The sequence below is a fragment of the Bombina bombina genome, chromosome 2 (genome assembly GCF_027579735.1).
Source record: "Bombina bombina isolate aBomBom1 chromosome 2, aBomBom1.pri, whole genome shotgun sequence".
Classification (NCBI taxonomy): Eukaryota; Metazoa; Chordata; class Amphibia; order Anura; family Bombinatoridae; genus Bombina; species Bombina bombina.
Genome location: NC_069500.1, coordinates 358,906,684 through 358,927,797, shown reverse-complemented (window position 1 = coordinate 358,927,797; position 21,114 = coordinate 358,906,684). Strand labels below are relative to the sequence as shown.

The window sequence follows — 21,114 nt, the reverse complement described above, 5'->3', positions numbered from 1 at the left end:
TTTTATAGTCATCAACAGACTTAGCGATTTTATCAACCAGATTCTTGTATTCATCAAGTGGTATACTTTGTTGCAACTCGTATTTAGCTTTATCTACTTCATCCTTGTATCTGGCAATCTCTCTCAGCAAACTCCACAGTCCATGTTATGATGTCAAAAGAACATTTATTCAAAATATTCTCAAATCGGGTAAAATACTCAGGTTTATCTGCAAAGAGAGTAGGTCTTGTAGACATACGTAGGCCCCTAGGAATGCGCTGTAGTTTGAAATATTCTGACAGGGTAACAGCGTGCAATTGTAATACCATCTGTTTGACACTGTCCTTTTCCAAGCGCTTACTTGATCTTTCCTTGGGTGCAACATTTAGAAAGTCACTCGAACCTGACACAGAGGAAAATACAGCTTGTGCATCTTCTTCTGAGTATCCAAAGGTATTGGTACCCTTAACTGTAACTGAACTTTCAGCGGTCATGGTGGTGCAAGTAATTCCAATGGTTAAGATACAAATTTCAACAGGTAGATAGAAAACAGCACCCACCAAGAAATACTGAGCACGGAGAGGGTTAACCAGACCCAATAGAATCAAAGTACAAAGAGTTCTCCAGCTAGTAACAAACAGTAACCTTTATTTGTGCATACAGGGTCCAAAAAAACAGCAGCAATGTTTCGGGCAAACAATCTACCCTTTGTCAAGCTAAATATCAAGTGATTATACAAGTGTTTAAATAGCCACACTGGTGCCAAAAAATATACATTAGCATCTCTATTACGCCACCTAGTGGTTCAAAAAGTGAACAACTATCACAATGTGTATTTATTCATAATATGAATATATATAAAATAATACCTTATAGTGGACAAAAAAGTATATAAAATACATTGTTTATATCAAAACTACTCAAATTATATGCTAAAAAATATTCATGATTAAAAACAATTATATGAAGAAAATCTTTGTTAGACAAAAGGGAAACTTTTTGGATTAATGAATTGAACACCTTATGGCCAAAAGGTTTAAATAGGGAATGCAATTGGTCTGCTTTTTGGTGATTTAAATGGGAATACAATTGGTTTACTTTTTGGTAACCACAAGATTAACTTAAATTTGACAAAATAATATTCTGAATTGTATAGTGATTTCATTATTAATTATGGGATAGGGATATTTGTATCATGAAATTATGTATCCTTTTTTAGTATCCATCGCGACATTAAGTGATAAATGAAGTTTAATTTTCGTGATCACAATGTTATCTATATGGATTACATGAACTAGCTCTCCCCTGTTGTGAAAAGCAAATAAAAAGCATGTGATAAGAGGCAGACTTCAAGGACTTAGAAATTATATGAGCCTTCCTAGGTTTAGCTTTCAACTAAGAATACCAAAAGAACAAAGCAAAATTGGTGATAAAAGTTCATTGGAAAGTTGTTTAAAATTACATACCCTATTTGAAACATGAAAGTTTTTTTTGGGACTTGACTGTCCCTTTAAGCTGCCCGTTATTCAGTTTCCATTCATAAATTGTCTATTTATTGGAACTAGCAGCTGCTTTCTTAGATATAACCAATTGTTTCTGTTTAATTTATTATTTGCTTCTTGCTATTATAGCTTAGTATGTTGTTGCGTATTTTGTGTGTTGTATTAAACCTCAAATAAACTTTTTTTTTCAGGAAAACTAGTAGTCTTATATAAAGATAGTAATATTTTAGACTTGTAATACAATTGCCACCTCCTATACAATTTTCAAACTTATTAAATTAACAATACAAAGTATATGGTATATAACAACAACACTATTACTTGCAATAGAGTAAAGTTTGGGAGAGTAAGCATGCCTAAGAAAGCAAGCCAAAGGTTTTAGCTGTGCATGTATGTTTATTTTTATACTGGTTAGGGGGATCTTATTTTGTTACAGTCTATTAAAATTGTATTTCTTTTACAAGATACGATGAGTCCACGGATTTCATCCTTACTTGTGGTATATCGCCTCCTGGTCAGCAGGAGTAGGCAAAGAGCTCCACAGCAGAGCTGCATAAATAGCTCCTCCCTTCCCTCCCAACCCAGTCATTCTCTTTTCCTGCGTTAATGATAGGAAGAGGTAAAGTGAGGTGTTAGTTTGGATTCTTCAATCAAGAGTTTTTTGTTTTTAAATGGTGCCAAAGTGTACTATTTTACTATAGGGCAGTCTCTGGAGTGATAGCCTTTTAGGCTGTGGGAACTGGTGGAGTTTTAGCTTCACTGCGCCTCCCATACTTGTGCTGCTCTTTTGTGTATGGTCTTAGAGAATGTTAACTAAGACCCTTCTGCCTTCACAGGCAGGAAGAGTGGAAGAGTGGACCTCTTGACACTGTGAGAATATCATGCTGTTCCTCAGCATGGAGGTAAGCACAGTCTTTTACTCTGGGGCTCTGCAGCATATCTCAGAACCGACTGTACTCTGCCTTTGATATTGGGGGCTATGGGCCTAAGGACTTCCCTTGGACAGTATCTAGGTTCTCATTAGCTTAAAGAGACAGTCTACACCAGAATTTTTATTGTTTTAAAAGATAGATAATCCCTTTTTTTCCCATTTCCCAGTTTTGCATAACCAACACAGTTATAATAATATACTTTTAACCTCTGTGATTATCTTGTATCTAAGCCTCTGCAAACTGCCCCTTTTTTCAGTTCTTTTGACAGACTTGCAGTCTAGCCAATCAGTGCCTGCTCCCAGATTACTTCACGTGCACGAGCACAGTGTTATCTATAAGAAATATGTGAACTAACACCCTCTAGTGGTGAAAAACTGTTAAAATGCATTCTGAAAGAGGTGGGCTTCAAGGTCTAAGAAATTAGCATATGAGAACCGACATACTGCTTATTATCCAGACACTCTGGCATTTTAGAATTTAGCCTAGAAGCCCTGGGACATTATGTGGGTATGTACCTGTATTGCAACGGGCTTGGCTCTATTAACTTTATTATATCATAGAGATGGCTGACGCTGGGGGTAGTGCTGGAGTTGGGGAAGTGTTTTACTAAACTCCGGTACATGGCGGTTCTGTACTTATTTTTCCTGGGGTTTGTGTGGCAGGTTTCCGACCACATGGGGTGGGGCTTAGTGTTCGCGCGCTTAGCCGCGCAGTTTCTTACTCGACTGAGTTCCGGTTGGCAGCATCTCCTCACGGCTCCTAAGCCCACTTGTTGTAATATCTTACAATCGATCTTAGGGGTGCCATTCTAGAGGATTTAAGATTGGTCACGTGGAGGCAGGTAGGAGCTGCTTTATTTTTTCTGGATACCAGTGTGATTTTTATAAGGCTCACGTGCAGGGAGTGTGGGATATAATTATAAACAGCTTTATCTCTGCCTATTTATATATCTGGCTTTAATTCAGAAGATTGTTTTTTTCTTAAAGACACAGTACAACTAAAAAAAAAATTATTAGTTCATCGGACTGATTTTTACAAAATATTATCAGTATTTTGACCAAGCTTGCCTTTGCTTATGTTATCATGGATGACATTGAACAAAGTACATGTCCTATGTGTTTAGATGCCATTGTGGAACCCCCGTTACGCTTTGTCCCTCATGTATTGATAGGGCTTTACAGTGTAAAGAACACATTTCTCTTGTTAAGTGTGTTCAGTCCACGGGTCATCCATTACTTATGGTATATATTCTCCTTCCCAACAGGAAGTTGCAAGAGGATCACCCAAGCAGAGCTGCTATATAGCTCCTCCCCTCACATGTCATACCTAGTCATTCTCTTGCAACCCTCAACAAAGAAGGAGGTCGCGAGAGGAGCTGGAGTTTTTACTTAACTATTAACTATTCTTCAATCAAAAGTTTGTTATTTTAAATGGCACCGGAGTGTGCTGTTTTTCTATTTCAGGCAGTATTTGGAAGAAGAAACTGCCTGCGTTTTTTATCTATGATCTTAGCAGGCGTAACTAAGATCCACTGGCTGTTCTCGACATTCTGAGGAGCGGGGTAACTTCAGACTGGGAATAGCATGCGGGGTCCTCCGCAAATGAGGTATGTGCGGTACTTTATTTTCTGGGAATGGAATTGACTAAGAAAATACTGCTGTTACCGTATGATGTAAGTACAGCCTTAAATGCAGTAGTAGCAACTGGTATCAGGCTGATAAATGTATGCGCAGTCGAGTTATATTCTAGGGACTAGAATTTGACTGAGAAAATACTGTTAACACTGAAATAATACTTAAGCCTTCTCTGCAGTGGTAGCGACTGGTAGCAGGCTTAGTGATAGCTTTGCATGACATTGAAAAATGTTGTTTTTTAATAAAACGTTTACTGGCATGTTATTCGTTTTTTTTGTGAGGTACTTTGGTGATAAATCGCTTTGGGCATGATTTTTTTCCACATGGCTAACATATTTTTCTGCATGGAAACCGTTATTTCAGGGCTCCCACTGTGGTGATTGGAGTGGGAGGGCCCTTGTTTTAGCGCCTTATTGCGCAGTTAAAATTATTGCACAGTCTTTCTGCTTCTTCCTCCTTGATCCAGGACGTCTCTAGAGAGCTCAGGGGTCTGCAAATTTCATTTGTGAGGGAGGTAATCAGTCACAGCAGATCTGTGACAGTGTGCTGACTGTGATTAAAAGCGTTAAATCTTAATTGATATCTGTTTTATCCGTTTTGGGTATCGAGGGGTTAATCATCCTTTTGCTAATGGGTGCAATCCTCTGCTAATAGTACACTTCTTGTTAAGAATTGTTTAATTATATCTGTATTTTTGAAGCGCTGCAGCGTTTTTTATATTGCTTGTAAAACTTATTGAAAGTGATTCCCAAGCTTGTTATTTTCATTGCTAAGTCTGTTTTAACATGTCTGATTCAGAGGAAACTGTTTGTTCATCATGTTCAAAAGCCAATGTGGAGCCCAATAGAACGATGTGTACCAATTGTATTGATATTACTTTGAATAAAAGTCAATCTGTACCGATAAAGAAGCTATCACCAGACAACGAGGGGGAAGTTATGCCGCCTAACTCTCCTCACGTGTCAGTACCTGCGTCTCCCGCTCGGGAGATGCGTAGGATTGAGACGCCTAGTACATCTAGGCCCTTACAAATCACTTTACATGATATGGCTAATGTTATGAAAGAAGTATTATATAATATGCCCGAATTAAGGGGCAAACGCGATAGCTCTGGGTTAAGGACAGAGCGCGCTGATGACATGAGAGCCATGTCTGATACTACGTCACAACTTGCAGAACATGAGGACGGTGAGCTTCATTCTGTCGGTGACGGTTCTGATTCGGGGAGACCGGATTCAGAAATTTCAAATTTTAAATTTAAGCTTGAGAACCTCCGTGTGTTACTAGGGGAGGTATTAGCGGCTCTGAATGATTGCGACACGGTGGCAATTCCAGAGAAATTGTGTAGGTTGGATAGATACTATGCGGTACCGGTGTGTACTGACGTTTTTCCTATACCAAAAAGACTTACAGAAATTATCAGTAAGGAGTGGGATAGACCCGGTGTGCCTTTTTCCCCTCCCCCGATATTTAGAAAAATGTTCCCTATAGACGCCACCACACGAGACTTATGGCAGACGGTCCCTAAGGTGGAGGGAGCAGTTTCTACGTTAGCCAAGCGTACCACTATCCCGGTGGAGGATAGCTGTGCTTTCTCAGATCCAATGGATAAAAAATTAGAGGGTTATCTTAAGAAAATGTTTGTTCAACAGGGTTTTATATTGCAGCCTCTTGCATGCATTGCGCCTGTCACGGCTGCAGCGGCATTCTGGTTTGAGTCTCTGGAAGAGGCGATTTGCACAGTGCCGTTGGATGAGGCCTTGAGCAAAGTTAGAACCCTTAAGCAGGCTAATGCGTTTGTTTCAGATGCCGTAGTACATCTAACCAAACTTACGGCTAAAAATTCCGGATTCGCCATACAGGCGCGCAGAGCACTCTGGCTTAAATCCTGGTCAGCGGATGTAACTTCCAAGTCTAAACTACTTAACATTCCTTTCAAAGGGCAGACCTTATTCGGGCCCGGCTTGAAGGAAATTATTGCTGACATTACGGGAGGTAAGGGCCACGCCCTTCCTCAGGACAGGGCCAAACCAAAGGCCAAACAGTCTAATTTTCGTGCCTTTCGTAACTTCAAGGCAGGAGCAGCATCGACTTCCTCCGCTCCAAAACAGGAAGGAACTACTGCTCGTTACAGACAAGGTTGGAAAGGCAACCAGTCATGGAACAAGGGCAAGCAGGCCAGAAAGCCTACTCCCACCCCTAAGACAGCATGAAGTCAGGGCCCCCTATCCAGAGACGGATTTAGTGGGGGGCAGACTTTCTCTCTTTGCTCATGCTTGGGCAAGAGATGTGCAGAATCCCTGGACGTTAAAGATTATATCTCAGGGATACCTTCTGGATTTCAAATCCTCTCCTCCACAAGGGAGGTTCCATCTTTCGAGGTTATCGACAAACCTAGTAAAGAGAGAGGCATTTCTACTATGTGTACAAGACCTCTTAATCATGGGGGTGATCCACTCAGTTCCGCGATCGGAACAGGGACAAGGATTTTACTCAAATCTATTTGTGGTTCCCAAAAAAGAGGGAACCTTCAGACCATTCTTGGACTTAAAGATCTTAAACAAATTCCTAAGGGTACCATCGTTCAAGATGGAAACCATTCGAACCATCCTACCCATGATCCAAGAGGGTCAATATATGACCACGGTGGACTTAAAGGATGCTTACCTTCACATACCGATTCACAAAGATCATTATCGGTACCTAAGGTTTGCCTTTCTAGACAGGCATTACCAGTTTGTGGCTCTTCCCTTCGGGTTAGCCACGGCCCCGAGAATTTTTACGAAGGTTCTGGGCTCACTTCTGGCGGTACTAAGACCACGAGGCATAGCGGTGGCTCCGTACCTAGACGACATTCTGATACAAGCGTCAAATTTTCAGAATGCAAAGTCTCATACAGAGATAGTTCTAGCATTTCTGAGGTCGCATGGGTGGAAAGTGAACGTGGAAAAGAGTTCTCTGTTACCACTCACACAGGTTCCTTTTCTAGGGACTCTTATAGATTCTGTAGAGATGAAGATTTACCTGACGGGGTCCAGGTTATCAAAGATTCTCAATGCTTGCTGTGTCCTTCATTCCATTCCAAGCCCATCGGTAGCTCAGTGCATGGAGGTAATCGGCTTAATGGTAGCGGCAATGGACATAGTGCCATTTGCGCGCCTGCATCTCAGACCACTGCAACTATGCATGCTCAGTCAATGGAACGGGGATTACTCAGATCTGTCCCCTTTGCTAAATCTGGACCAGGAGACCAGAGATTCGCTTCTCTGGTGGTTGTCACCGGTTCATCTGTCCAAAGGAATGACCTTTCGCAGGCCAGATTGGACGATTGTAACAACGGATGCCAGCCTTCTAGGCTGGGGAGCAGTCTGGAATTCCCTGAAGGCTCAGGGATCGTGGACTCAGGAGGAGAAACTCCTCCCAATAAACATTCTAGAATTAAGAGCAATATTCAATGCTCTTCTGGCTTGGCCTCAGTTAGCAAAGCTGAGGTTCATCAGATTTCAGTCGGACAATATCACGACTGTGGCTTACATCAATCATCAAGGGGGAACCAGGAGTTCCCTAGCGATGTTGGAAGTCTCGAAGATAATTCGCTGGGCAGTCTCTCACTCTTGCCACCTGTCAGCGATTCACATCCCAGGCGTAGAGAACTGGGAGGCGGATTTCCTAAGTCGCCAGACTTTTCATCCGGGAGAGTGGGAACTTCACCCGGAGGTATTTGTTCAACTGATTCGTCGTTGGGGCAAACCGGATCTGGATCTCATGGCATCTCACCAGGACGCGAAGCTTCCTTGTTACGGATCCAGGTCCAGGGACCCGGGAGCGGTGCTGGTAGATGCATTAGCAGCCCCTTGGGTTTTCAACATAGCTTATGTGTTTCCACCATTTCCGTTGCTACCTCGGCTGATTGCCAGGATCAAACAGGAGAGGGCATCGGTAATTCTGATAGCGCCTGCGTGGCCACGCAGGACCTGGTATGCAGACCTAGTGGACATGTCGTCCTGTCCACCATGGTCTCTTCCTCTGAGGCAGGACCTTCTAATTCAGGGTCCTTTCTACCATCCAAACCTAATTTCTCTGAGGCTGACTGCCTGGAAATTGAACGCCTGATTCTATCAAAGCGTGGGTTTTCGGATTCGGTTATTGATACATTAATACAGGTTCGGAAACCTGTGACAAGAAAAATTTACCATAAGATATGGCGTAAATATTTATATTGGTGCGAATCCAAGAGTTACTCATGGAGTAAGGTTAGGATTCCTAGGATATTAGCTTTTCTACAAGAGGGTTTAGAAAAGGGTTTATCCGCTAGTTCGCTAAAGGGACAGATTTCAGCTCTGTCTATTCTTTTACACAAACGTCTGGCAGAGCATCCAGACATCCAGGCCTTTTGTCAGGCTTTGGCTAGAATTAAACCTGTGTTTAAAGCTGTTGCTCCTCCGTGGAGCTTAAACTTGGTTCTTAAAGTTCTTCAGGGTGTTCCGTTTGAACCCCTTCATTCCATAGATATTAAGCTTTTATCTTGGAAAGTTTTGTTTTTGATGGCTATTTCCTCGGCTCGAAGAGTCTCTGAGTTATCTGCCTTACATTGTGATAATCCTTATCTGATCTTTCATTCAGACAAGGTAGTTCTGCGTACTAAACCTGCGTTTTTAAGGTTGTTTCTAACAGGAATATCAATCAAGAGATTCTTGTTCCATCGTTATGTCCTAATCCTTCTTCAAAGAAGGAACGTCTTTTGCATAATCTAGACGTGGTCCGTGCTCTGAAGTTCTATTTACAGGCAACTAAAGATTTTCGACAAACTTCTTCTCTGTTTGTCGTTTACTCTGGACAGAGGAGGGGTCAAAAGGCTTCGGCTACCTCTCTCTCTTTTTGGCTTCGTAGCATAATACGTTTAGCCTATGAGACTGCTGGACAGCAGCCTCCTGAAAGAATTACAGCTCATTCCACTAGAGCTGTGGCTTCCACCTGGGCCTTTAAGAATGAGGCCTCTGTTGAACAAGGCTGCAACTTGGTCTTCACTTCATACTTTTTCCAAATTTTCCAAATTTGACACTTTCGCTTCTTCGGAGGCTGGTTTTGGGAGAAAGGTTCTACAGGCAGTGGTTCCTTCTGTTTAATGTTCCTGCCTTGTCCCTCCCATCATCCATGTACTTAGCTTTGGTATTGGTATCCCATAAGTAATGGATGACCCGTGGACTGAACACACTTAACAAGAGAAAACATAATTTATGCTTACCTGATAAATTTATTTCTCTTGTAGTGTGTTCAGTCCACGGCCCGCCCTGTCTTTTTTTGAGGCAGGTTCTAAATTTTAAAATTATAACTCCAGTCACCACTGCACCTTATAGTTTCTCCTTTCTCGTCTTGTTTCGGTCGAATGACTGGATATGACATGTGAGGGGAGGAGCTATATAGCAGCTCTGCTTAGGTGATCCTCTTGCAACTTCCTGTTGGGAAGGAGAATATATCCCATAAGTAATGGATGACCCGTGGACTGAACACACTACAAGAGAAATAAATTTATCAGGTAAGCATAAATTATGTTTTTCTTTAATAAATAAGTATCTAAGGAATGTTCGCAGACTGATGAGGTTCAGGGTATGCCGCAACTTTCTCCCCAAGCGTCACAGCCTTTAACGCCTGCTCAAGCGACGCAGTGTTCTTCAACTGCGTCTGCTTCATTCACTCTGCAGGATATGGCTGCAGTTTTGTCATCCACTCTTTCAGAAGTTTTATCTAAGTTACCAGCTTTGCAAGGTAAATGCAGTAGGAAAGAGGCCCAGGTGGTCCCTGCGACTTCTGATGCTTTGATGGCGATCTCCGATGTACCCTCTCAGGGCTCTGAATTAGGGGGTATGGAGGCTCTGTCTGAGGGGGAACTGTCTGATTCAGGAAGTGCATTACCCCAGACAGATTCGGAAGTGATGTCTTTCAGGTTTAAGCTTGAACACCTCCGCCTTTTTCTACGGAAGGTTTTGGTGACTCTGGATGACTGTGACTCTATTGTGGTCCCTCCAGAGAAATTGAGTAAGATGGACAGATACTTGGAGGTCCCTTCTTATTCTGACGTTTTTCGGGTTCCTAAGAGAAGTTTGGAAATTATTGCTAGGCAATGGGAAAGACCGGATATCCCGTTCTCCTCTTCCCCTATGTTTAAGAAAATATACCCTATAACTGACACCGTGCGGGATTCTTGGCAGACGGTCCCTAAGGTGTAGGGAGCTATCTCTACCCTGGCTAAGCGTACGACTATCCCTATCGAGGACAGTTGTGCTTTCAAAGACTCCATGGATAAGAAGTTGGAGGGTCTTCTCAAAAACTTTATGTTCATCAAGGGTTTCTTTTGCAGCCGACGGCCTGCATTGTAACAGTCACAACTGCGGCTGCCTTTTGGTTTGACGCTCTAGAAGAGTCCCTTAAGACTTAGACTTCTTTAGAGGAAATACAGGATAGAAGTAAGGCCCTTAAGCTGGCTAATTCTTTTATTACGGATGCCTCCTTTCAGATCACCAAATTGGCGGCTAAGAATTCAGGATTCTCCATCTTAGCACAAAGAGCCTTATGGTTAAAATCTTGGTCTGCGGATGTGTCCTCTAAATCTAAGCTCTTAACTGTTCCTTTCAAGGGAAAGACCCTGTTCGGGCCTGACTTGAAGGAGATCATTTCTGACATTACGGGAGGTAAGGGTCACCTCCTCCCTCAAGATAAAACAGCTAAGCAAAGGGGACGACAGAGTAATTTTCGTTCCTTTCGAAATTTCAAGGGAATCCCCTCTTCCACTAAATAGGAAGGGAATTTTTCTCAAGCCAAGTCCACCTGGAGACCCAACCAGGCTTGGAACAAGGGTAAACAACCCAAGCTGCCTGCTGCTGCTACCAAGACAGCATGAAGGGGCAGCCCCCGATCCTGGACCGGATCTAGTAGGTCGCAGACTTTCTCTCTTTGTCCAGGCTTGGATCAGAGACGTTCAGGATGAAATCGTGTCCCAAGGGTGTCAGTTGGAGTTCAAAAATTCCTTCCCCAGAGGAAGGTTTCTTCTTTCACGATTATCTGTCGACCAGATCAAAAGAGAGGCGTTCTTACACTGTGTAGGAGATCTCTCCCTCATGGGAGTAATATGCCCCGTTCCAATTCAGGAACAGGGGCAGGGGTTTTACTCCAATCTCTTTGTAGTTCCCAAAAAATAGGGAACGTTTCGACCCATTTTAGATCTCAAAAGTCTAAACAAGTTTCTCAGAGTTCCATCGTTCAAGATGGAAACGATTCTGACCATTCTTCCATTGATCCAGGAGGGTCAATATATGACTACCGTGGATCTAAAGGATGCATATCTTCATATCCCTATACACAGGGATCATCACAAGTTCCTGAGGTTTGCCTTCCTGGACAAACATTTTCAGTTCGTGGCCCTTCCTTTCGATCTAGCCACGGCACCCAGAATTTTCACAAAGGTTCTAGGATCTCTGCTGGCGGTTCTAAGACCGCAGGGCATTGCTGTGGCGCCTTATCTGGACCATATTCTAAACCAGGCGTCGTCTTATCAGCTAGAAAAGTCCCATACCGACATTGTTCTGTCCTTTCTAAGGACTCATGGGTGGAAGGTGAATCTCGAGAAAAGTTCACTAGTTCCACAGACAAGGGTTCTCTTCCTGGGAACTCTAATCGACTCTATTCATGAAGATCCTTTTGACGGAATTCAGAAAGTTAAAGATTCTGAACACATGCCGATCCCTTCAGTCCAATCCTCTGCCGTGGCTCTGTGCATGGAGGTGATTGGCTTAATGGTTGTAGCAATGGACATCATTCCGTTTGCACGTTTTCATCTCAGACCTCTACAACTGAACATGCTCAGACAGTGGAATGGAGATTATGCAAATTTGTCTCCTCAAATATACACACACACACACACAAACAATATATATATACTCGCACACAAACTATATATATATATATATATATATATATATATATATATATATATACACACACACACAAACGATATATATATATATATATATATATATATACACACACAGTCACACACATACACACAATATATATATTGGGGGAAAACTAGCCCAAAATTTTAATAGAAATTTTTGATAAATATATTAATTTTACTATAAAACCCCCAAAAAAGAGAGATGCAATTAAAATATTAACCCTCCTTTTCAGGATGAATAGACCATTTAACGTTTTATTGCAGTGTTTAAATAATTAAAGGTGTTTGCATACAGTTATTCATCTTGGAAATCAATAATTTAAGCACTTGACTGCCTGAGAGGGCTGCACATCTACTACTACAAAAGGTATGACAGCCCTCTATGGTGAGCAAGGGGTTAAATACTTTGATTTCCTAGACTAAAGTAATGACAAGGAATACACAAACTGTAGTAAGGTTCACAGCCTGGCTCTTACATTATAGAATAAGCAGGGCAGCCAGGAAGGTGTAGGTCCGTTGTAGCTAATAAGTCGGGAGCACAGATGCTTTAAAAAAAAAAAAAATGAGCAGACATTCCACGCTGCTGGCTTCCATATCCTCCTTCCCCGTTAATTAATTGTCTCTCTCTACTTAAGAAGACGCCCCTCTTATGCTGCATGGACAGAGACCTGTTAGCTTTAATGTCTCTGAAAGTGAGTAACACGGTAGTTGGTTCCCTAGTAACCCCATGCACTCTTCCTGTCCTGAACAAAAGGTGGAAGAAATCGGATAGGCAGAATTGCAGAGCTAAAACAATTGTGCACGCATTAAAACTGTCAGTTTTTTTTACTGAAAACAGCTGTAAGTTTTTTTTACTGAAAACGGACTGTCCGGTCAAATCCCTGAACTTGGCAACCCTTGGCCCCTGTGTGCTGTGTCACTCATTTTTACACACAACCCTGTCCTCACGTGTAAAGCCCATGTAGCCTAGGAAGTTTCAGGAGGGACAGCTGCTGACAGAGCTGTGTCTTGAATCCTCCTGTGTGTGTGCACCCTACAGGCAGCCGCGGCGCATGAAAACAAACATTTTTACTCACGTTTTCAGCCTCAGGCAGATCCACCATGGCACCTCCTGCTCTCGGCGCCCCCCAGCAGGGGGGTGCAAACTTAATAACTACCGATTCACTGAGTTTTCACGGCTGACATTACTATTGGTCAGTCTTCAACATGCAACACACTGCAAACATAGCAGAAACTGATGCGGTAATACTCTTTGCATGTTGAAGACTAACCAATAGTAATGTTAGTTGTGAAAACTTAGCGAATGGATAGTTATTATGGCATTGGCTGCAACTAAGGATCCACCACTTTCTATCTTTCCTTGCTCTGGTGTCGGTCTGGAGGAGGGGTCACGTGACATTGTGTGAATCGATTCGGCTCTTTACTGCATCGATGCAGCATCGTTAAAGGCTGCATCGTGATGTATCATTGTGCCGATTATTTTCAACACCCCTAGTTGTCGCTGGATCATCTGTCCCAGGGGACATGCTTCCGCAGACCCTCATGGGAGATAGTGACAATGGATGCCAGTCTGATAGGATGGGGAGCAGTCTGGAATTCCTTGAAAGCTCAAGGTGTATTGACTCGATCGGAGTCTCTACTTCCCATCAACATTCTGGAGTTGAGAACAATATTCAATGCGCTTCTGACTTGGCCTCAGTTGGCTTCGACCAAATTCATTAGATTCCAGTCGGACAACATCACGACCGTGGCCTACATCAATCATCAGGGAGGAACAAGGAGTTCCTTAGCGATGGCAGAAATAACCAGGATAATTCAGTGGGCAGAGACTCACTCTTGTTATCTGTCAGCAATCCACATCCCAGGAGTGGACAATTGGGAGGCGGATTTTTTGAGCAGACAGACGTTTCATCCGGGGGAATGGGAACTCCATCCGGAAGTATTTGCCAGCCTGATTCTCAGATGGGGCAAGCGGAGCTGGATCTCATGGCGTCTCGTCAGAATGCCAAGCTCCCGAGATACGGATCCAGGTCCAGGGATCCTCAGGCCGAACTGATAGATGCCTTGGCAGTGCCTTGGTCGTTCAACCTAGCTTATGTGTTCCCTCCATTTGCTCTCCTTCCCCGGGTGATTGCTTGAGTCAAACAGGAGAGGGCTTATGTGATTCTGATCGCTCCTGCAGGACTTGGTATGCCGATCTGGTGGACATGTCATCTCTGCCACCATGGAAGCTTCCATTGAGGCAGGACCTTCTCATTCAGGGACCCTTCCATCATCTGAATCTAATTTCTCTACAGCTGACTGCTTGGAGATTGAACGCTTGATTTTATCTAAGCGAGGGTTCTCTGATTCGGTCATTGATACCTTGATCCAGGCTCGTAAGCCTGTTACTAGAAAGATTTACCATAAGATATGGCGTAAATATCTATTTGTGCGAATCCAAGGGCTACTCATGGAGTAGGGTTAGGATTTCCAGGATTTTGTCTTTTCTCCAAGAAGGATTGGTGAAAGGTTTGTCAGCAAGTTCCTTAAAGGGACATATTTCTGCTTTGTCTATTTTGCTTCACAAGCGTCTTGCAGATGTTCCAGATGTTCAATCCTTTTGTCAGGCTCTGACTAGAATCAAGTCTGTGTTTAGACCAGTTGCTCCTCCTTGGAGTTTGAATTTAGTTCTTAATGTTCTTCAAGGGGTTCCGTTTGAGCCTATGCATTCCATAGATATTAAGTTGTTATCTTGGAAAGTTTTATTTTTAGTTGCTATTTCTTCTGCTCGCAGAGTTTCTGAGCTTTCAGCATTACAATGTGATTCTCCTGATCTTATTTGCCATGCAGATAATGTAGTGTTGCGTACCAAACCTGGTTTTCTTCCTAAGGTTGTTTCAAACAAAAATATTAATCAGGAAATTGTTGTTCCTTCCTTGTGTCCTAACCCTTCTTCTAAGAAGGAGCGACTGTTACATAATTTGGATGTGGTCCGTGCCTTGAAGTTTTACTTACAGGCAACTAAGGAGTTTAGTCAATCTTCTTCCCTGTTTGTTGTTTTTTCTGGGAAGCGTAGGGGTCAGAAAGCTACGGCTACCTCTCTTTCTTTTGGCTGAAGAGTATCATTAGTTTTGCATATGAGACTGCTGGACAGCAGCCTCCTGAACGTATTACGGCTCATTTCACTAGGGCTGTGGCTTCCTCATGGGCATTTAAACATGATGCTTCTGTGAAACAGATTTGCAAAGCTTCGACTTGGTCTTCTCTTCACACTTTTTCAAAATGTTACAAATTTGATACTTTTGCCTTGTCCGAGGCTGTTTTTGGGAGGAAAGTTCTTCGAGCAGTGGTGCCTTCCGTTTAGGTTCCCTTTCTTGTCCCTCCCGTTTCATCCGTGTCCTATAGCTTTGGTATTGTATCCCACAAGTAAGGATGAAATCCGTGGACTCATCGTATCTTGTAAAAGAAAAGGGAAATTTATTCTTACCTGATAAATTTGTTTCTTTTACGATACGATAAGTCCACGGCCCTCCCTGTTTTTATGTGACAGGTCTTTATTTTTGTTAAACTTCAGTCACCTCTGCTCTTTGGCTTTTCCTTTCTATTTCTAATTTCGGTCGAATGACTGGGTTGGGAGGGAAGGGAGGAGCTATTTATGCAGCTCTGCTGTGGAGCTCTTTGCCTCCTCCTGCTGACCAGGAGGTGATATCACACAAGTAAGGATGAAATATGTGGACTCATCGTATTGTAAAAGAAACAAATTTATCAGGTAAGAATAAATTTCCCTTTTTATTTCAATTTGATTTTGGTTTCCTGCTTTGTATGGTAAGACAGAGAAACATGAGTGAATGACATTTTCTGTTACAACAAGGGGATTGGTTCAGTTATTCAGTTTTTTTATGAGAATGAACCAATAAAAGATTTAACAGGTGTGTTAATGTACTTATTTTAATTTTAGAAATAAAATAAAAAAGTTTTATTTGCACACACACAAAAAAAAAATGCTTGTCAAAAGTCACTTACATGTGCATACAAACTGTAAAGTTGTGTTTAGTTGTTTTAGGAAGAAGCTATTTTCTTAAATTTTACTTTAAAATATTCACAAATTTTTTTCTTGGTAGTGTAAGCAGTATGGAATAATCCCTATTTTCTCCCAATTTAATAAAACCATATTTTATTTTTATTTTGTCAATTAAACAAATATTACAAGTCAAATATAGCTGTTGCTCCAAATGTGATAATTTAAAAATACAGCAAACATGTAGTGTTGAAATTATATAAATTACTCATTTTGTAATTTATGGATATGTTTCAGGGATATTGTGGAATTTGAATAGCTTTAATGGGTATTACCATATTACTAACTTGTCTGCTTATGTAACCATATAAAATTAGAGATCTTTCACCCCTTCATAATATCCATTCACACAGGCACTATCGTTGACAGCTGCAGTCTTATATATTAAAGGATAGTTTGATAAATTATTGAGCAATTACTAAAAGTTCAGTTTTAGCCGTGAACAGGTTATTTCCTTTGGAGTTTTACACTTTCTTTTGCACTATTTTTTTTTTTTTAACGATTTCTGATAAAGACAGAGAAGGCGCATGTTCTTCACTAATTTAATATATGTGCATTTTTCTATTTATTTAAATGTACGTGTGTAAGTGGTTTTAGGTTTTTTGGGGGTAGAAGCTTGAAGCAGGCATAACTTTTTCATCTAGCTAATTTTTATAGCGCATTCTTTCTATCTTTGAGTTGCTTTTCTTTTATTGCTTTTTAAATACTCTTTTTGATGCTTATAGAATATTTTATGTATGGATTGATACACATGTATACCAACAATAAAGCAAAGTAATATTGAATACTGATTATTTAATTGTCACTGAAAACTTTTTAATGTTTACTGAGCCAAGTAAACTTGTTAATATATAGTCATTTGTGGTGGATATAAAGCAATTTTGTATACACACATTGCTTTGATTCCATTAGATAAAGCATTTTCTGAGGCATGCATCTTCCACCCTTAAAATTAGAAATGAAAATCAAATGGCATTTTCTCATGTACGTCGTCTACGTATGATTAATATTTATAGATTTTAATGCTGCTTATGTTTGAAATGTAAATGCATTTGACCATGATTTATATATTTAATAAGTGTGTCAAATCATACATATAATAGTAAAATGTATGCTTTATCCACCTTTACATTTTACCGCTTGACCTCATTTTTGTTTTCATTCTTCCCAACTTTGTCCTTATAGTCCCTAACCATTGAGCTAGACTCTACAAGGAAACACATTGAATGCTTAACTGAAGAGATAAGGGTCTTAACATTGGACAGAGACACTCTGGCCCAAGAGACAAGTACCTTAAAATTAGGGAATGACTCACTTCAGTCACAACTTTTAGAATTTGAATTCAGAACCAAAGTGTTGCAGCAAGATCAAAGTATGTTATTCTCACAAACTGAAGAGTTAAAAGTTGCAAATGACAGCCTTTTAAATGAGAAACAAGAATTAGAGAATAAATACCACACCCTAAACATCACTAAGGACTTAATAGCTTCCGAGAAAGAAAAGCTAATATCTGATTTGGATAATGCCAGACATGAATTATTGAAGATGACTTTGGACAATGAAGACTTGCAGTCTTCTGTGACTACATTGGATTCTGATTTTAAAGAACTTAAGCAGTGCAAGGAGGATTTGTTTGCAAATTTTATGGAACTTCAAAACAAGGAGCAAGAAATGCAATTTTTTCAGAACAAATTAACTGACGAAAAAATAATTATTGCGAAAGAAAAAGATGAAATTATTGAAATGCTAAAGAACACTAACAAAGAGATGGAAATGAAGCATGGAAAGTTGGAAGATGAAATCTGTGTGCTTAATACTGAAAAAGAATCTGCTTTAAGTAAATGTATGAATTTGGAAAGTAAGATAAGTGTTTTAGTTAATGAAAAAGAGAGTCTATTAAAAACAACTACAGAACAAAACCGTGAAAAGGAAGATTTGTTGTCAAAGCAGAATGAATTAAACTCTGTGTTAGAAAGTTTAAATAAAGAAAAAGAGGTCTTATCAGTTGAACTAGCGGAAATTCAAATACAGCTTGAACAGTTAGCCAAAGAAAAAACAGGGCTTTTGACCTGCAAGGATGAATTACTTATTACATCTGCAAAGATTGAAAAAGAAAAAAGTGATATAGAAGAGTATCATAAAAACCTCATAGATGGATATACGTTGGCTGCTAAAGGGAAAGATGACATCATTGAAAAGCTTCAGCAGTCAATAGAGGAGGTTGCACATGAGCAAATAAATCTTACCAATGAATTAGCTGCACTCAGAATAGAAAAGGAGTCTTTTCAAGTAAAATGTACTGAGCTTGAAAATAGGTTGTCTAATTTAGCTAGTGATAGTGATGGTTTCATGAAGATAATTAAGGACCTTAATAATGAAAAGGAGCAACTTTTACTGAAAAATAAGGATTTAAATACACAAATAGTAAACTTAATTCAAGAAAAAGAAAAGATGGCAGTTGAATATAATGATTTAGCAGCAGAGTTAGCTGGTATAAAAAATGATCTTGCAAGATCAGCCCAAGACAATAAAGAGCTTCAGAACACCAAAGAAAGTCTCTACAAGTTGCTTGAAGAAATCAAAACAAGTAGAAGTGTTACCGATTCTGAACGTGTCACTTTGCTGCAAGAGAAAGAGGAACTGCTTGCATCGGAAAGGAAACTACTGGCTGAAAAAGAATCTGCTTTAAGTAAATGTATGGATCTTGAAAGTAAGATAAGTGTTTTAGTTAATGAAAAAGAGAGTCTATTAAAAACAACTACAGAACAAAACTGTGAAAAGGAAGATTTGTTGTCAAAGCAGAATGAATTAAACTCTGTGTTAGAAAGTTTAAGTAAAGATAAAGAGGTCTTATCAGTAGAACTAGCTGAAATTCAAACACAGCTTGAACAGTTAACCAAAGAAAAAACAGGGCTTTTGACCTGCAAGGATGAATTACTTATTACATCTGCACGAATTGAAAAAGAAAAAAGTGATATAGAAGAGTATCATAAAAACCTCATAGATGGATATACGTTGGCTGCTAAAGGGAAAGATGACATCATTGAAAAGCTTCAGCAATCAAAAGAGGAGCTTGCACATGAGCAAATAAATCTTACCAATGAATTAGCTGCACTCAGAATAGAAAAGGAGTCTTTTCAAGTAAAATGTACTGAGCTTGAGAATAGGTTGTCTAATTTAGCTAGTGATAGTGATGGTTTTATTAAGACAATTAAGGACCTTAATAATGAAAAGGAGCAACTTTTGTTGAAAAATAAGGATTTAAATACACAAATAGTAAACTTAATTCAAGAAAAAGAGAAGATGGCAGTTGAATATAATGGATTAGCAGCAGAGTTAGATGGTATAAAAAATGATCTTGCAAGATCAGCCCAAGACAATAAAGAGCTTCAAAACACCAAAGAAAGTCTCTACAAGTTGCTTGAAGAAATCAAGACAAGTAGAAGTGTTACCGATTCTGAACGTGTCACTTTGCTGCAAGAGAAAGAGGAACTGCTTGCATCGGAAAGGAAACTACTGGCTGAAAAAGATGTCCTCATAAAACAAAACGAAGAGGTTACAATGAAGTATCAAAAAATGTTTGAGGAGGCAGATTTTACACAAAAGGAGATGAAAGAAGGGATAAATAACCTGAAAAATGAGAAGGATTTAATCGGTGTAAAGTTATTGGATCTAGAAAAACAATTTAATCTAGTATCAGAGGAGAGAACTGAATTGAAAATAAAATACAGTGAGCTCCAGTCTAAAGATCAGTTAATTTTTAATGAATTGACAGATTTTAAAGCTAAATATGAACTAGCTCATACATCAAATACTTTGTTGGGCCAGGAAAAGATTAATCTCTTAGAAGAGCTTGAATCTGTTAATGCCAAGATGATCACGTTAACAAAAGAAACCGAAGAACTTACTAGAATGAAAGAAAATCTCTCCTCATTATTAGAACATACTCAGAAAGAAAAATCTGTTTTAGAATCCGAGCAAGCCAAAATTTTTCAAGAAAAAAACTCTCTGTTGGAGGAATTTAACAAATGTTGTAATGATAAGGAACTTTTAGCGAATGACAGAGATAGCTTACAAGAAAAATGCCAGGAACTGAATATCAGTTTTAAAAATTTTGAACAAAGATTAATAGAAGAAAGAGCAATGTTTGTAACTGAAAAAGAGACGCTAATGCTTAAAAATAAAGACCTTCAAAGCCAGCTTAATTTGGTCATTGAAGAACGAGAACATTTTGAACTCCAGAATAAACAGCTTCTCTCTGAGAATCAAAATATGTCAGAGCAGAAGGAATCTATAGAGAATAGCATAAATATTGTTGTTAAGGAAAAGGAGAGTTTAGAAGTTCAGAATAATTGTCTTTTATCTAATATTGAAGATCTTAAACAAGAGATTGAGTTATTAAGTAGTTCAAAAATAGAACTTCAGGAAAAGGTCAACAGTATATCTGAAATGTTGGACCAAGTTAGCAGCAACTATGATACTAAAGAATCGGAGGTTGAAAAGTTGCTTAAAGAAAATTCTGACTTAATGTCTGCTCAAGTAAACCTATTGGAAACAAATTCCAATATTTTAAAAGAGAAGGACATTTCTGCTAAAGATTATGAAAAGCTTTCTAAAGAAGCAGGGTCGTTAACTAGAACCAATCAAGAACTATCAGCCCTTGTTCAGCAACTTGAAGAACAGAGTCAGAATATGAAGAGTGAAAAGGAAGAAATGATGAAAACGTTTAGTGAACATGAGACTCTTCGAAACAATACAGAAGCAAAAAATAAAGAGGTATCAAACTTGTTAGGTGAACCCAATTAAGCTACTAACCTTGAGCACTAATTTCTGGGGATAATGGTATTTGCACAATCAATTGCATGATTTTCACCTCATTGTTTGCATCTCCTCACATTTGCACATTTTTTATTTTACGATTTGTTTTGTTTTAGAGTCAGGGGGAAAAAAAGTTTGTAACTGTGCATAAAAATAATCCAACAAATGTATGGACTGAATTCTACAAATTCAAAATAATGATTATGTATTATATAATCTAGCCATATTGTGCTTAAAT

The 21,114-nt window shown here is 39.8% G+C and overlaps 1 protein-coding gene across 5 annotated transcripts in view; it reads left to right on the top strand.

The window, feature by feature from the left end:
- The window catches only part of CLIP1 (CAP-Gly domain containing linker protein 1), an 868,764-nt gene that overhangs the window by 739,448 nt on the left and 108,202 nt on the right, over positions 1-21,114 (top strand). For 3 of the 5 annotated variants that reach the window (XM_053701760.1, XM_053701761.1, XM_053701758.1), the window contains one exon: positions 17,244-20,834. The exons of the other annotated variants lie outside the window; for them this stretch is intronic. In XM_053701760.1, coding sequence (XP_053557735.1) covers positions 17,244-20,834 — 3,591 coding nt within the window. The remainder of the gene's footprint in view (positions 1-17,243; positions 20,835-21,114) is intronic. 5 annotated transcript variants of the gene reach the window in all.